This window comes from Dermacentor silvarum, chromosome 10 (assembly GCF_013339745.2).
Source record: "Dermacentor silvarum isolate Dsil-2018 chromosome 10, BIME_Dsil_1.4, whole genome shotgun sequence".
NCBI lineage: Eukaryota > Metazoa > Arthropoda > Arachnida > Ixodida > Ixodidae > Dermacentor > Dermacentor silvarum.
The window spans coordinates 94,449,280-94,467,471 of record NC_051163.1 but is presented as its reverse complement, the minus strand read 5'-3'; the positions used below and the strand labels follow the sequence as shown (position 1 = coordinate 94,467,471).

Below are 18,192 nucleotides of genomic sequence, written 5' to 3'. Positions count from 1 at the left end.
CTTCAAGCGACGTACGTGATACGCGCACGCACATGTGCCAACGTGCAGCGTACATCCGCATTCTTCTAGGCCGTCCGCCAAGCACGTGTGCCATATAGAACTAAATTATTGTTTAAAAGTAAATTGCGCCAGAAAATCCGTAAAGTACGAGTCACAGACCAGCTGCAGACATAACAGCTTCGCAATGTTATTCGAACATACAAGAAAACATTAATCTGTTACGCGGAAACTGAAAAACAATACACTTTTCCTGCTGCGGTTTGAGGTTTGTATGAGTTGCCGCGGCCGCTAAATGGCAGTAACGTTAGATCAACGTACGTCGCCATTTTTGTAGGGCTTCCACCTAGACCAAGTGCGTTATTGAAGTAATTATATTTCTCAAAGTAAAATGTGTCCCAAAATTCCTTAAAGTATGAGTTACACACGACCTACACACAGGGTAGCATCGGATTCTAATTCGAATATATAAGAAAGCATAATTTTGTTACGCGGAAACACAAACCCCGTTTCAACAGCAGTTTTTTGGCTGAGCACTCCATGAAAAATCTCGACCAACTAGACAGCTTGGCTGTAAAAAAATTCGTACTTCTTTCCAAACAGCGAAGCACAGAGAGCAAGACTTAGTGTTGCGCTCCGGTTGGTCGGAAGGTGTTACAATAGGCGGAGACTACATGTTGCCGTGACGTAGTGTGCTAGGAAACTGCTGCGGTGCAGCAAGAACAGAGCTCCGGCAGCTATACCAGGCGTCTGAAAACGCTAGCATGATTGGCAGCGCAGCCAGCGGCGCTGGAAGCATCATATTTATCGATGGTGCACGAGATCAGATGAGATGGCCGAGTTTGCATGTCGGCAAAAACGCTAGCGTTTGTGTGCTCAACACTAACGCCAGCAAAGGAAGGCAGAGCGCAGCCTTGGCTACACTGCAGAGCCGGTTGACGGAGCGTGCCCACTTGGCTTCGTTGTCCTTGTAGCCGAGTGACGGAGACAATAACTTTAATTGGTACTGAGAAACTGTGGGCAGGGGCGCCCTGCAAATTTGTTCGCGCCTCTGGACACCTTCTAACACTCCTCTCACTGTTTAAGTGCGTGACAATATGGTGGCGCCGGCGGTGCGAATGCACTTCGGGGCTCCATAAAATTGCTCTCAGGTTTAAAATGAATCTTACGTCTACGAGAACATAGGAAGGATACAAAAAGACTGCGAGTAGAGGGCAGGGGCCTAAATCAAGCCATCGCAGCTCTTTTCACAGACTTGAAGGAGCTAATATAGGGCTAAAGGCTCGTCTGCTCTCACAGCTAGCAGAGCCCGAGGTATACGTTGGTAGAGACGCATTTCGAATTGTTGGCCGTAAACCTTTGTAGGACCATGCTTACCCGTCGAGCAGATGGTTCGTGATCATAAATAATTTGGTTATATTGCCTTCTAAGCAAACGACTATGCCGCAAAACGCACCAAGAACAGTTCGTTGCTTTCTCCATTCTACATTTATTAGGGCGCTAACCGTTGTGGCGTTCTCTGGCACAGGTGGTAAACAGCGAAGAGAAGGATACATCACGAGACGTTTCTTTCAACGAAGGTCTCATTCTAAAGCGGTTTCCTAACGAAGGACTTGCTGACATTGCAAAAAAAACTGTGAATGTCGACTGAAAGAAGGTGGCCCTATCCCGAGGTCTGCCGGTCCAGTGTGCCGCACCTGTTCTTTGTTTGTGCAAGATTTTAGAACTTCATAAGCATTCATATTGCTTGTTTTTTCACCATTTAATGCTAGAAGCTTCTGATGTCTGTAGAGCATGCCACTGCACATACCGATAAGGTGTGCCAGCAGTAGATTCTGTAGCCATAAATAGGCTGCCTGAAAACACCCCTTTCACCATGGTTACAGTGGCCCCTCTTAACGTTACAGAATTTGCGGCGAATGAACAGTGCACTCAAGCAAAGCTCACGGCAACTGAAACAAGCCTTGCTAATACAGGATTCGTTGGTTCTGCTGCTAAAACTGATTGTCTGTCTACTGTATCATTTAGTTGCCTTGCTGCAATTGTGGCACGGCCAGCTCAGGCATTTCCTCATGCTTTAACCGTATCTCCCAAGGCAATGTTGTACCAAATATAGCCTAAATAGACCAAAAAAGGGGGATGGAAGAAATGAACAAATGACTTTGCACCTAGCATTCTGAATTTCCACTCCTCTGTACCTTGGGCATTACTTAGGCCAGTCGTTGAGTCATTTCAATACAGTAGATGAACGTCATGCTCCGTGCGGGCGTCATAACTTGAATTGTAACTGACAAACCGCATGCAGTTATGAACAGCCAGCTACTATACTGAAAATACCACCACGCCCTAGCCACTGGAACGAAGAAGCCCAAAACAGACCGCTATAGCGACCGATATGATTCTGCAATAAATTTTGCGTATGCATATATGTAGAAATAGTGCTTCAATAGCACACATCGCATGCACTACGATGGAATTTGCACGTCGCTAAGTAAGTTGAAATGGTGGTTGAGTAATAACTTGTAATTTTAAATCGCTTAATCGAAATCAAGCGTCGACGATCACTCGGAGGTAATTCTGGCCTAGTGTTCGAGTAATTTTGAGATCTCGCAGGAAGGCACCGCGACATAACAAATTTCATATGCTTTTGAACGTCGGTTTCGGGTAGTGATCATTGCACATTGCCTCGCATAGAAGTAAACAACAGTGCCAGTACGCATTGTTGACAGCTCCGACCTCAGTATGTTGACTCTGTCGTTCAATGGTATAAGAGGGCAAACAATTCCCACTTTGAAAATCTACAAAAGAAGAAGCACGATTGCACTGTTCACAAATATCAATAACAAGACGCGCATGGGGTCTCGACGCTGAAATTGCATATAGCAGGCAAAAATGAACATCGAGTACAACAAGGTACTTGATATTCAAGGCGTTTCACCCTACGTCAGTGCAGTGCTTCGTCTCGCCAAAGTGTTTTTCGGTGTGTATGCAAGTCCCGCACATATTCTGCGACATCAGTTCCATTTTCTTTTTTTTTGTCCTGTGTCATTGAATCGGATGTCGCCGTGACGCCGTTGTCACGACGAGTTGCCACTTGATGCCGGATGATACGAGTAGAAGAATTAAAGTGAAATCAGTCGTTACAAAGCATAGATGGCAATGAGCGACCCTGTTAGTGCCAGGAACCACCAGTCTACACGTGCAATAAAGCTGCTCAATTTGTTTAGTCCTGGATTTTTGCAATTTCTAAGAGAAAAGGTGTCGTAGTGGCTGTCTACCACTGCTACTATACATACCCCTTGTGTCACCTTCGCACATTTACTCTGCGGGTTTGACCACGAATGGGCACGCGCAAATGTCACATACGTAGTGCCGAAGTTGTCTGTTGGGTAACACACCCCAGTTGTGGACACCCAGTGAGAAAAGTTGTTCACTAGGGCAGACAGTAGCCATCAGCCAGCTATTAGGGCCATTTTGTCCGCTTCGCGAGACAGCAGCCACCACATATGTAGTGGCACAAGCTAACTGACAACTTGGTCACTGGGTGTAAGAGCTTAGATACAATCAGACATACCACGAAATGGGTAAATAATTGTGATTGCATTAAAAAGAAACCGCCTTTATGCTTGCGATAATGCAAGAGAAGACAAAAAAGACGGCGAAACTAAGCTGTCAGGTTGTACAAAAATTAAACTTGCATTTTAGATTTTTATTCAGTAACAAAGAGCAAAGATCGGGATACTTAGCCGTCCCGAATAGATCGAGTGGAGACTCGGGATATCTGCTTAAAAGTTGGGACTTTCCGAATAAAATCGGGCAGGTTTGCAAGCCTAAGTGTGATCGGCACTTATAGTTTCATTTGTGATCGTTTTCATTCAGAGTATAGCATGCTAGGCGAACTTCTCAGATTTTTATTGAAGAGCTTCTTTTTAATCACAATTTAAATTACATGTTTTTTGCTACCACGTAAAAATGTTAAACATGCCCACTGCCATATTGAACAAAGTGAACCTATCACGAATGTGATCGAGGGAAATTACGATTATGTGTCGTTCAAGTACCCGAATGCAATGTCGGTGTGTCTGTTTTCTATGCGCGTGTTTGCTTGTTTGTAAGTGTATGCATGTTTCTGCCTGTATGTCTCTTTGTACACGCATGGATGAGATAACTACATCAAATAATTACAGGAAATCACACGCACGCACACACACACACAGTTAATCACGGCAAGATTACCATTCGTAACGTCTGCCATAACAATTTCTTTCGTTATTGCTCATCGGCGCTAGGACACTGTAGTCAACTCTTCGCAATGTGTGGAGTTCATCCTCGAGAGCACTATATGAGTGCTCACAAAAGGACTACTCACTGTTCAAAGCACTAAATCACTACTGGCTCTTTCATGGGGCTTAGAACTTTCGCTCACAAAGCGACCTCATTTTTACTCCATTGTAACGCGAGGTTTTTTCCAGATTTTTGTTACCTGAAGTCAACCCTCGCGTTATAATCGAATACTGAAATTGAAGTTGTCTAAAAAGTGAAATGATGCACACAATTTTAATCGAGTGAAATGTGCGAGTGAACGCACGGCAGACAGGAAAAGTGATAACTTCGTCTTGCGAAAGGCCCAGGAGACGCAGCAGGCGCAGGAGCCGCAGGAGCCGCAGGAAAGGCAGGAGCCGTAGGAAACCCTGGAGGCCAAGGAGAAGACGGAGGCGACGGAGGTGCCGGGGGACCAGGATACGTAGGAGGTGCAGGAGGCGCAGGAGGCGCCGGGGGTGCAGGAATCGGCGGGGCTGCTGGAGGCGACGGCGGTTCAGGAGGCACCGGGGGCCCAGGAGGCTCCGGGGCCACAGGAGGCGTGGGAGGCGCAGGAGCCGCCGGAGGCGTAGGAAGCGCCACAGCACGAGGAGGCAATGGAGGTTCAGGAGGCGACGGAGGCAAAGGAGGCGCCTGAGGCCCAGGATTCGCCGTAGGCCCAGGAGGCCTACTTTGTCGTGAACTCCTTCATATGTTTTTTTCTGTTTCGGATAGTTTGTCAGACGGCATGCGAACTGCGTTCCCATTTCTGAATCTTCTGGCTTGCACTGTCTGAACTTTCCTGAAAGCCTTCGCAGGTCAATTTGAACCTATGCAATAAAGTTGTTTTTTTTTGCTTTGTCATAGTCTAATGATTCTTCTGCTGGCATCCGGCCAAACGGACTCAGAGCCTCCCCCACTAAGCACAGGCTCCGGTCGCTGGCCCACTTGATCTTCTCACAGCCTTGCCCGACTGCGATCCTCTCACACTGATGCAAATACGCAGGTCATCTTTTCGCTCATCGAAAGGTGCCATTAGTAACCTGGGGCAAATTTATCTCGGTCTGGGAAAAGGTGAGTCGGATGACGCCGACCTGGATGTGCTAGTTGCTTCACCGGATCCCGCATTCATTTCCGCTAGTTTAATCATCGCCAAGATTTCTTTTAAATACATACATACATACATACATACATACATACATACATACATACATACATACATACATACGCCTTTATTTCCGCAGCTCACAACTTATTACACATTTCGTGCCCGCATAAGCGCAAGTCGTTTGTGGGCGGATCACGGCAGACATGAGGTGCTAGCTCACTGCTAACAAGACAGAGGTACAACACATATTATACATGTGACAACAGCTTCGAAAGAACACGAGATATTTTACTGTGTTGGTAGCGTGAGAAAAAAAAAGAAAGTAAAAAAAAAGATTTCCCCGTATTTATTAGGGAAAATGGCAAAAATGACAGAAATACATATATAAAAAAAACAATATTTTGTTTACAAGACAATCGTGAAATAAAAATAGGAACTGTTAAAAAAAATAACAGACGCACAGAATACGTGTCAAATATTTTGACGATGAAGTAACCATTCTTTAATTTGTTGTTTGGCTTCTTTTTGGGAATGCTGTTGAAGTATTTCTTTCGGCAACTGGTTAAAATAAAAAGGAACGTAATATTCTCGACACTTTTTACCGTAGTTGGTATATATACGCGGTAACTGATAAAGGTATGTTTTTTCTTAGCGCTTTAGGTTTAGTCTGTATTATTTTGTGGCGATTCGAGAAAATATTACGAAGTAGTATCACTTGTACAAACAGATCCGAAAAGGACTCAACACCTGCAATATTAATTCTTGCGTCTCTGTCTGAACAGTCATGAGCAGTACCATACAGTATGCTCGCAGCTATCCTATGCAATAGCTTATCCACTCGATCTACTTTCGTTTGTGAGCAGGAACCAAAAACTGAAATACCATATCTGAGCTAAGACTGGCCTAGAGCCTTGAAAACTAACCTTCGCAACTTAACAGGCGTGTTAACTTTAAGCGTGTATAACTGAGCTGCTACCGTTCGTAAACGCTTCATTATGTAGTCAATGTGAACATCCCACAACATCCGGTCGTCAAAATGAAGACCAAGGTATTTAACAGTAGGGGATAGTGGTAAAGAAATGCAAGAACAGTTTAAACACTGAAAACCATGTAATTGAATGGACAGGTCTAGGCTAACAGTCTTATGAAGATTTCTAAAACATATTATGGTAGTTTTTTCTTTGTTTAAATATATTTGATTAGCATGTAACCAATCAATCACACGTATTGCGTCTTCTTGAAGTAGTTTTACGGCTTCAGAATACGATTCGTGTGATATGAGTAGTGCAGTGTCATCAGCATATTGAAATATTGCAGCATTCAGTTGCATGTTGGCAATATCATTGACGTATATATTAAATAAAAGAGGTCCCAGAACCGATCCTTGAGGTACACCATATCTAACTGATGTAAAATCACTATATGTATTTTTATAGAGACTACATGCAAACGGTTGGAGAAGTAATTAAAAAAGAATTTCAAATAAGGACCTCGGAAACCAATACTTTCTAGTTTGTATAACATGATGTTGTGTTCGATGGTTTCAAAAGCTCTTGTCAGATCTAAGAAAAGGCCAAGCACAATATTATTTTGATCAATATTTTTACATACGTAATCGTTACATTCTTCCAGCAGATCGACTGTACTTAAGCTACGTCTAAAACCGTATTGAGAGGGACTTATAATATCAAATTTATCGCAAAAGGATATCATGCAAGTGTAAATAAATTTCTCCATTACATGTGCTAACACGTTCATTATTGCAATTGGTCTATAATTATTTTTATCTAATTTACTACCTTTCTTATAAATTGGTCTAATTACTGAGGTCTTTAAGCCCTGCGGGATTATACCTGTTTCGAAGCATCCGTTTAAGATAGACAAGAGCACGTTTTGCAGATGATAGAAATTGTACTTTATATCTCGAGCTCTTATTCGATCATAACCTGCCGGTTTGTTGAGTGGAATAGCGTTAATCAAGTTCCACAGGTCACTTGCATTAATGGGTGGTAGGATAGCAGAGTTCGGAATTATCTGGCCTAGGTAATTTAAATTCAGAGGTCTAGTAGACTGCTGTTTTAGTTTTGTTAGTGATAGTTCAAAGGCATCTTTAAAGGAGTTAGCAATGTCCAATGATTCTGCAGGCGAAAATGTTTTCAGCAAGCCATCATCTAGACTTTTACGTTCAGGTCTTCCCGCCAAGTCATTCAGCAAGCCCCATGTCTTTCTTACGTTACTGCGACACCGTGAAAATTTTTCAGCGTAGTATTCCCGTTTGCTTATTCGTAACTGAGCAGTAAGCTTGTTACGTGCGGTTCGATATTCGTTCTGCAGATCCCGGTTTGTCGGGTAATTTTTAGAACGCCTCCATAACCTATCTTTTTGATAAGATAGTTCTACAATGGATGCTGTTATCGATTTTTTCTTCGGATTTCTACGTTTCGATTTCACTTTTTTGTGGATAGTAAAAAGAACGTACTAAACTGATTTACCAATTGATTATACGTTATCACATGGTTGGTTGTGTCTAATGTCGTCCAGTCAAAGTTTCTGACTAGCTTATCTACCTTTCTGTCGTCTATGAAATATCCCACGTGATTCACGTCATCTTCAGAAGCGATAGTATCTGTCACACGTAAGGCCGTGAAATAATGATCTCCCACTTTTTTATGTATAACTACAGCATCGGTTTCAAAATGTGGGCATCTCGACGCTGTATGATCAATACATGATCTCGTGACCCGGGAAGCCACAAGTTCTTCACGGGTGAAATCATGTATTAGATGTACCAAACTATGGGCTGAAAGTAAATCTACATAATCAGCGACTCCCTGTTTTCTTGGTTTGGCGATATCAATGTTTATATCTCCCGCTATAATTATGTTATGATGAGCATGTTTAGTGAGGAATGTAGACAATTCAGATAAAAACACTTTCAGATCAGAATTAGGCGGCCTGTATACTGCTAATACCAGGAGAGTAGCTTTAGGCTTGCATATTAAAAAGGGAACGACTTCCGCTGCGGTAAAGTCAGCAGAAATTACTTCCATTATCCATTCGTTCTTAACAAAAACGTAGATGCCACCGCCCTTGCTCAGGTCACGGCACTTTGAATGTGACTGAAAACCTTCGAGAATATACGCTGCAGATTCGGACTGCGTTATAGTTATCTCTGTTAATATGAGGATGTCTAAGTATTTCAATGCATCGCTCAAGTACACATTTAGTGAATCCCTGTGCTTTTTAATGCTTCTGACGTTAGTGTGTACAAGCTCTATAAATGGTGCAGTGCGGCCATCATGGAAGCGTAGCCTTCTTTGTACCCATTCGGCGAATGAATTGAGCGCATTAGACATGATTAATTTATCCCTAACAGATCAGCTTCGCTGACAATTTTCTTCGCGCCAGATCCTTCAGTTTTTCTCATGAAAACCATTCCATTCTTCGTCCACACAAACTTGAATGCCTTCACCTTTGCAACTTGCTTTGCCTGCCAGAGCAGTCTCCTTGTTTCAGCCGTCAAGTTCTCATTGATGAAAATGTTTTCCTTTATCCAGATTCTACGCTTGCTATACCATGTGTCTCTTTGTACTCTTGAAGTAAATTTAACGATTATGGGCGGTATCCTTCCTTCCCTAGTTGGCAGCCTATGAGCTGCATCAATACAATCAGAAGTCAGCGATGGTATATCGAGTTTTTCTGCTAGAGATTTCAAAACAATGTTAAGGTCTTCATTAGCACCAGGTTCCACGCCATGAATTTCGATATTATTCCTTCTAGAATAAATCTCCAAATTTCTGACCGCTGTCTGCAGCTGCGCGATTTCTTTGTCCTTGGCCGCAAGACATGTGTCTAATTCATATGCAATAGATGTGGTTTTCTCATCATACTTCTTTGACAGCATTTCCATGGAGATTTCAACTTTTTCTATTAGCTTACTCTGCGTTTCAGCTAATCCCAGCACTGTGTCATTCTTAGTGGACTGCAACTGCATGGCCTTATCAAGTCTGTCTACTCGCGAGTGGAAGTCATCCAGCCTGCTTTGAACAGAGCTTACGGCTGCCATTACCTCTCGCAGAGTGGGCTGCGGCTCTTCAGAATTATTCATTGCGCCAGATGTAGTTTTTATCCTGGCGCATTCTGGACACACCCAGCTGACTTTTACGTTCTTTTTTGCAACGCCTGAGCACTTGCCAGCGTGATATAAGCTGCTGCAGTCACTACAGCACACGCTTAGTGCATCCCGTGGCACCGGTTCGCGACAAGCAGCACAGTTTGGAATTCTGGATGCAAGGGACATGACAAAATGCACAGCACGAGGCAAAAGGCTCTGTCGCAGTCAGACGGGGGCGAAACAAAGCAAGAAAGACGTAGCTATGACCAAAATTATGGCTTACCTACAAAACAGAAGGCATGTTAGCTTGCGAGCCCACACCCAGTCAGACTGCGACAGGATGGCTGTCTGCTACCGCTTTTGTATGCGGTCCGGTCCCTGATAGCGTCCCTCGCATCGTTGCCGGACAGACGATGGACAGCGGAACGTTGAAGCATGCGCAGCTTCGACAGCCACACTAGTCCGCGTACGGTATCGACCAGGGCAGCAGGAAAATCTTCTTTGCCGTTGAACAGCCGGGGATGCGATTGCTACAAAACTGAAGGCATGTTAGCTTGCGAGCCCACACCCCGTCAAATGCGAAACATTTCTTGGTGAACATTTGCCACTTTGACAGCATCTATCTATCTATCTATCTATCTATCTATCTATCTATCTATCTATCTAGCTAGCTAGCTAGCTGCCAAAGTCTTGGTGCTTTCATGGTCGTATCGTTTACTTGGTAGATACCAAAATTGGCATAGTATAACAGGGTATGAGGAACATAAATGATAGGTCATGACATGATTTCATGGCATACGTGTCATGTAGGTCATGAAACGGCCGCCTTTAACGACAATGACCCAGCGAAAAAGCCGACAGATCCCACACCCATTGGGAACCGATGTTATGCAAAGCAGTGTGTGAAGAACCTATCAAGTTAAGGAAATGACCATGACAGCACCAAGACTTAGGCGGCTGTTTGATGACCTACATTACAAGCAGGTCATGAAATTTATTTCAAGACTCCTGAGGAGTCTCTTTGGCTAGGCCTAAAAGACCTCAACGCGAAAGCCTTAGTCATGCTAATGACTATGACTTCAACCATCAATATTCAGCCTTTTCCTTCACATAGCACCACCTCCGAGCCCATTACATTGGTTTTTGAGTGTTCATCTTTTTTCTCTTTGTCATTTTCATTTTTGCTGAGTCCTGCTCACGTTATGACTTCTAGCATCATCCTTTAGTGTTTCATTTATTAGTGCCCACATCCGAACCAATTCAGTGGTTCTTGAGTTTTAATTTGTTTTGCTGAGTCGTTCTCATTTTTGTCTATTCATGCTCACGACTTTGACTTTTACCATCATTCTTTAGTGTTTTTGTCACTTGGTACTCACGTCACAACGCATTTCAGTGTTTTTTAAGTGCTAACGTTTTCTTGCTTATTCATTGTCATTTTTGGTGAGTCATGGTCATGACTACGGCTTCTACCCCCATCCTTCAGTGTTTCTTTCACTTACTACACATGTCAGAGCCATTTTAGTTTTTTTTTTGAGTGTGAATCTTTTTTTCGCTGATCATTGTCATTTTTGCAGAGTCACGCTCATGACTATGACTTCTACCATCATCATTTAATGTTTGCTTGCCTTAGTACCCACGTCCGAACCTATTTCGGTGTATTTTAAGTGTTAATATTCGTTTTGCTTGGTCATTGCCATTTTAGGCCACTGTTTGATAACCTACATGACACGCATATTACGAAATTCATGTCATGATCTATCATTTATGTTCGTCATACACTGTTGTCATACTGTGCCAATTTCGGTACCTACCAAGTTAATGAAACGACCTAGAGAGCACCGAGACGTCGGCAGCTATTTCATGACCTACAATGCACACATGTGATGTTCAGGTCGCAACCTATCATTTGTGTTCGCCATATAGTCTTGTCATACTATGCTAATTTTGGTAAATACCAAGTTAACCATACAATGAGAGAACCAAGATGTAATCGGCTAGATAGATGGATACTGTCAAAGTGGCAAATGTTCGTCAAGAAATGCTTAGCATTTGAAAAATATTAACACTCAAAAACCACCGAAACGGGTTTGGACGTTGATACTAAGGGAAGGAAAGACTAAATGATGATGGTAGAAGTCATAGTCATGAGCATGACTCAGCAAAAATTACAATGACTCACCAAAAAAGAATAACACTCAAAAACCGCCGAAAGCAGTTCTGACATGCTTACTAAGTGAAAGAAACACTAAAAGATGTTGGTAGAAGTCATAGTCATGAGTATGACTTAACTAAAAAAAAGATTAACACTGAAAAATCACCGAAATGGGTTCGGACGTGGGTAGTAAGGGAAGGAAACACTAAATGAAGAAGGTAGAAGTCATAGTCATGAGCCTGACTCAGCAAAAATGACAATGACTCAACAAAAACAGATTAACACTCCAAAACCACAGAAATTAGTTCCTAACACCCAAAAACCAATACAATGGGTTCGGATGTGATACCAAATGAAGAAAACAGGCTAAATATTGATGGTCCATGTCATGGTCATGGGCATGACTAAGGCTTTTGCCTTAATGTCTCTTAGGCTTAGCTATTGGACTCCTCAGCACTCATGACATGGATATCATGACATCGTCATGCATGTCATGAAACAGCCGCCCAAGTTTCCAAACTCTCATGGTCGTTTCGTTAACTTGGTAGGCTTTTTTTTTACTGCTTCACATAACATCAATTCCCACAGGGGGTGGGATCTGCCGGGCTTTTTTCTCTTTTGTGGTCTTCGCGCGATCGTTCGAACTGATTTTCTTTCTCTCAGTGAGCATACTCGAAAAACGTCATCGCCTAATCCTGTGACATGTTTAAATCTTTAGCTATCGCCGCCAAACGTTCCCACTCCATCTCTAGACCATCAGGATCAGTGAAAGGGCCGGAATAGTATCCTGGCAGGCTCGGCAATGTTGTCACAGATCTCGGGAGCGCAGCTTTTCAAGAGATGGACTAAGAGACGTATGATGGCACATGCACCACATGCACTGTTCACACTGTTTACGAGTTCGATGTCCCAAACACTTTACATGTATAAACGCGCTCAGTTCGCGTTACTTTGCTCCAGAACATCCTTAACTTCAAAACTGGCATTTATCTATCTCTAAGCATATTTCTGAAAACTGAAATCTTTCGCATGCCATTCTTAAATAATATTCCTTTTGTATTCTACCAGTTGCATCTGGTTCCTTTTTTCTGTCTTTTAAGTAATTACCTCGATTGCCGACTTACATTCTGCTTCCCTCTTTCTCCTATGCCTACCGGCTACAGCTTGGAATGACTCAAGTTGAATTCTGGCTTCCTGATCTTTCTAATTGGTGCCCACATCTTCTCATGCACCTGTGATTTATTACGCCGTTTTCCTTTCCATCTCCTTGGAATCTTCGTCGTCCCTTTACACGTTGCATGTCTAGGGCTATTCAATTATCTGTCTCTCATTTCTCTCAGATGTTGACTGACTCATCACTTCTGATGCCTGGTGATTCCTGAAACAGACCTAAATTACCAACGCCATGTAGTTCCGAGATGAAGCTTTTTTTTTCACTACTAGCAGGGTGCAACAGCTATACCAATTGCGTCATTTCTATGCAATTTCGTATTTTTGCACCACGCTGCACCGAAACGGTCGACCAGCCGCGAAATTTCTCGTTTACGTTAGTTTTAGCGCGAAATAAAGGCGGCGTTGGCAACCTGCAGCTTGGACATAGCCATTCAGTCCAGTCCGATCCAATAGCGCAGTCGTGAGCCAAGCACGTGTTCACTAAAGAAAATCCTCGCCATATCCTTGCACGCGGTCACGAGCGGAGCGGGTATTAATGGTCCTTCGGGGTACTCGCTCGACCCGGCATTGACGGCGTGAGCTTGGTAGGCGACGCAATGCACAAAATTAGCAATGGTTTGGTTCCACGCGGCAACAGGCACCGAGTTGCAATGAATGAAACTGCCGAATTTCGCTGCACACACAGACACACACAATCGACAGCAGACCCTGGTAAGCCGACAAAGAACACCCGTTTTATCTTACGTCCTTAATATCCGTAATCGTAATAGTATCCGAAACTAGAGGCCACCGCCGAAACGCCCAAAGAGTCTCAAAAAGTCGCTGCATTTTTCCACAACTGCCTGAACGTTGCGACACATCGTCAGAAAAAAAAACGGCAGATCCTACGCCCTGTGGGAATCGATGTTATGCGAAGCACTGTGCGGGGAGCCAACAAAGCTAACGAAACAACCAAGAAAGCACCAAAACTCAGCCGGGCTGTTTCATGAATCACATAACACGCATGTAATGACATTCATGAGTCCTGAGGAGTCCATTTAGCTAGGCCTAAAAGGCCTTAAGGCGAAAGCCTTAGTCATTGTCATCACTATTACTTTTGATGGCAATGGGAATTGGCCTCCCTGGGGCACTATTCGGCCACTTCCTCCCTAATAACTACTACAATTTACACATGGCCCTCAGTCCCCAGCGGCTGCGGAGCACCTGACCAAAGTGGCGGTCAGACCTGCGACACGGCAGAGGGTTCTAAGACAGGCCGCCAATGGAAACTGTACCTGGAAACGTTCAACACGTGCACCCTATTGAGTAAGGCTAGCTTAGCAGGGCGACTTGAAAAGTTATCAGGTATGGCCTGCTGCCTCGGATATTATTGGGCTTAATGAGGTGAGAACAACTGATGAGGCTTATACAGTGCTGACTAACGGCCACGTCCTCTGCTACAGGGGTCTTCCAGATAGGAGAGGATTCGAAGTAGGATTTCTAGTACATAAGGACATAGCAGGCAACATTGATGAATTCTACAGCTATAATGAGAGGGTAGCAGTCTTCGTAATAAAGCTGTATAGGAGGTATAAAATTATGGTTGTACACGCCTATGCCCTAACCTTCTGTCACGATGATGAAGAAATTGAACAGTTTTATGAAGATGTTTAATTAGCAATGAGAAAGGTGCAAACTCCGTATACTGTAGTCATAGTCGACTTCAATGCAAAAGGCGGGAAAAGCAGGCTGGCGAGCAAGCAATTGGAAACTACGACATCGATCCTAGGAACACTAGAGTAGAGATGTTCGTAGAATTAGCGGAAAGGAATAGGCTCTGAATAATGAATACCTTCTTCAAGAAGCGTGGCAAAAGAAAGTAGACCTGGAAAAGCCCTAACGCGGAGACAAGGAATGAAATACATTTCATACTCTCTGCCGTTCCCAGCAAAGTGTAGGATGTAGAAGTCTAGGATTTCTCTCAGTTTGTAGAGAGAAAGAATAAAGTTAATAATGTACATGCCAACCTAGACGCACTAAGGGTAAAGCGGACCAATTCAGGCTTGTGCTCGCAAAAAGTATGTAGCTTTAAAACAGGAAGATTGTGACAACATAGAGGTCATGAATGAAACCTCAACTAGATTGATCTAAGAAGTCGCAATTAAAGTGGGAGGTAAGTTACCAGGGCAACGGGTAGGTAATCCCTCCTAAGAAACAAAGGACCTAATAAAGAAATGGCAAAACATGAAAATGTCAAACTCGAGAAGTCGGTTTGAATTCGCTGAGTCGTCGAAACTGATCAACAAGAAAGGGATATTCGAAATTATAACGTGGGAAATATTGAGGAAGCAGTAAAATATGGACGCAGCATGAAATTAATGAGAAGAAAACTATGCATAATACAAAGTAAAATGTACGCACTGAAAGATAAGAAGGCTAACATCATCAGCCATTTCGATGACATAGGAAAAGCAGCGGAAGAATTCTATACTGACCTGTACAGCACCCAGAGCAGCCAAGCTACTTTCATTGGAAGTAGTGATGAACAGGATACAGAGGCCACTTCTATAACTAGCGTTGAAGTTAGAGGGGTCTTGAAAGACATGACCAGGGGAAAAGCTGCTGGAGAAGATGGAATAAAAGTCGATTTAATTAAGGATTCAGGAAACATCTTAGTTGAAAAATTTGCGGCCTTTTTTCGCAATGCCTCAGGACTTCAAGTGTACCAGAAAGCTGGAAGAAATGTCACCATTATACTCATCCATAAGAGGATAGATTTTAAATAATTGAAGAGTATATAGACCCAATATCTTGCTCTGCATATTGTATAAAATATTCACCAAGTTAATTTCAAATAGAATCAGGGCAACACTTGACTTCATCCAACCAAGAGAACAGGCTGGCTTCAATAAGAGATATTCTACGACGGATCGTATCCATGTCATCAACCGTTTAGTTGAGGAATCTGCAGAGTACAACCAACCCCTCTATATGACTTTCATAGATTATCAAAACGCATTTGATTAAGTAGAAATACGAGCAGTCATAGAGGCATTACGTAACCAAGGAGTACAGGATGCATACGTGAATATATTGGCAAATATCTACAAGGATTGCACAGCAACCGTGGCTCTCAACAAGAAAAGTAGAAAGTTACCTATCAAGAAAGGGGTCAGGCAAGGAAACAAAATCTCTCCAATGCTAATCACGGCAAGCTTAGAAGAAGTATTCTTTCTTTTTCAGGCTTTTGACTGGGAAGGCTTAGGAGTGAGAATTAACGGTGAATATCTCAGCAACCGTCGGTATGCAGATGACATTATCCTATTCAGCAACAATGGGGACGAATTACAGCAAATGATGGGGAACAGTAACCGAGAAAGTGTAAGAGTGAGGTTGAAGAATAATATGCAGAAGACAAATATATTCTTCAATAGCCTGAAAAGGGAACAAGAATTCAGGATCGCCAGTCAGCCTCTAGAGTTTGTAAAGGAGTACGCTTATCTAGGTCAACCACTCACAGGGGACACTGGTCATAAGAAAGAAATTTATACAATATAATTGGGCTGGAGTGTATACAGCTGGCATTACCAAATTCTGACTGGCAGATTATGCCACTGCCGTTGAAAAGAAAAGTGTGCAATCATTGCATTCTTCCGGTGCTAACATATGGGGCAGTAACTTGGAGGTTAATAAAGAAGCTCGAGAACAAATTAAGGACCACAGAAAGAGCAACGCAGCAAAAAATCTTAGGCCTAACGTTAAAAATCAGGAAGAGAGAGAGAGAAGTTTAATGATACGAAATGCATAGAGGTCGGCCTGAGGTAAATTCCTCTAGCCAGCTACTCGGTGTTGGGGGAAGGGACGAAGGAAAGAAAGAGGGAAAAAAGAGACGCATAATCGGTGACGATGACGAGAGAAGGAGGATGTAAAACATATGGCAAACCATTTGGAATGCTCAGAGCCTTCAGTCGAGGCCCGTACTTTTAAAAAGTTCAGTGACGCCTGGATGGCCTTGAAACTTGATTGAGCGTCTGGCCAAGGGCCTAAAATAATGTTCTCCGTCAACGGTGGGCTGTCCAGACGCGGAAGGTCACTGTTCAACTTTTGACACTTTCCACGTACTTAGGGCTGTCATAAAGCACATGACCTATATTCTCATTCACATTGCACATCTCACAGTCTGGAGACTCGGTGCGTTGCATGAGGTGCACGTATCCGCGCGAAAACGCTACCCCCAGCCTTAGTCTGTGCAGAAGACTGGCACAGCTCCGATGAATTTTCGGTGGTAGCATAAATTTCATGGTAGAGTCCAACATCTGTAGTCATCTGTGTCGATTATGCGGGTTGTCCCAGTGCATTCCTGCTGATTTTCGGATGCCACCGGAGAGGACGCAGTTGGCGTCCACTCTTGGAAAATAAATTGCAAGCAGTGACTCTGGTTCTTCGAGTGCTTTCTTCGCTTCGGCATAGGCCAGTTCGTTGCCGTGTATGCAAGCCACAGTGACTGGGAATCCACGGAAATGTAATGTGGTGGCCGTTTTTTTGCGGTATAGTGTATAGCTCGGCAGTTTGCAGAGCCAACACTCTGTAAGCGCTTTCTTTCAACACCACTCTAAGTAGTTGCAGAGTCGATTTTCCGTCAGTGAAGACTGTCCATACTTGAGGACGCTGTCGCAAAATATATTCAAGAGCCTCTGTGATTGCCACTAGTTCAGTAGATGTTGTAGTCGTCTTGTTACACAGATGAAGCCATTGAATGACTTGATGCGCAGGCACGACAAAAGCCGCACGAGACGCATACGGCGAGACTGATCCGTCTGTATACTCATTCACCAAGGAGCCATATTCTTTCGACACGTATTCAAGTGTTAAATGTCTGAGGCCGGCGGTAGGTATTCGCAATTTTTTTTTAATTCCCGGAATAGATTGACTTACCGGTATTTTGGACATTACCCATGGGGGCATACACGGAAGGTCAGCAGGGGCAAAGTATGATGGTATGGCAGATTCTTGGCATTGAATGCCTCTTTAAAAAGTGGAGTCTGGCCGAATGTCAGGAAGTGTCGATAAGGGGTGGCGTCCATGACGGCATAGCAGTCGCAGGAATACTCGAAGAGGTTCGCATTGTAGATAGACAGGTAAAGGGGTGACGCGAGCCTCCTCAATTGTTCCGTAGGTTGAGCTGCAGCGTGGAACAGCGAGACATGTTTTGAGCATCTGTGCCTGGGCACTTTCCAGCGTACGCAAAGATGACAGGCTCATACTTAGCAAAACTGGCAGGCTATACCGAATGTAGCCGACGTATAGAGCCTGGTACAGCCAGAGTAGCGAATGCTCAGATGGACCCCACTTCATACCTGCCAGAATGCA

General features: G+C 43.5%; 2 protein-coding genes across 6 annotated transcripts in view; both read left to right on the top strand.

Annotated features, from left to right (window-relative positions):
• The window catches only part of LOC119466292 (cuticle collagen 2-like), a 1,179,781-nt gene that overhangs the window by 11,554 nt on the left and 1,150,035 nt on the right, over positions 1-18,192 (top strand). The window lies entirely within an intron of this gene.
• The window catches only part of LOC119466298 (uncharacterized PE-PGRS family protein PE_PGRS20-like), a 289,395-nt gene that overhangs the window by 173,133 nt on the left and 98,070 nt on the right, over positions 1-18,192 (top strand). Inside the window, exon 2 of one of the 3 annotated variants that reach the window (XM_049656759.1) lies at positions 4,623-5,149. The exons of the other annotated variants lie outside the window; for them this stretch is intronic. Coding sequence (XP_049512716.1) covers positions 4,623-4,954 — 332 coding nt within the window. The 3' untranslated portion in view covers positions 4,955-5,149. Of the gene's footprint in view, positions 1-4,622; positions 5,150-18,192 lie in introns of those variants that run through there. 3 annotated transcript variants of the gene reach the window in all.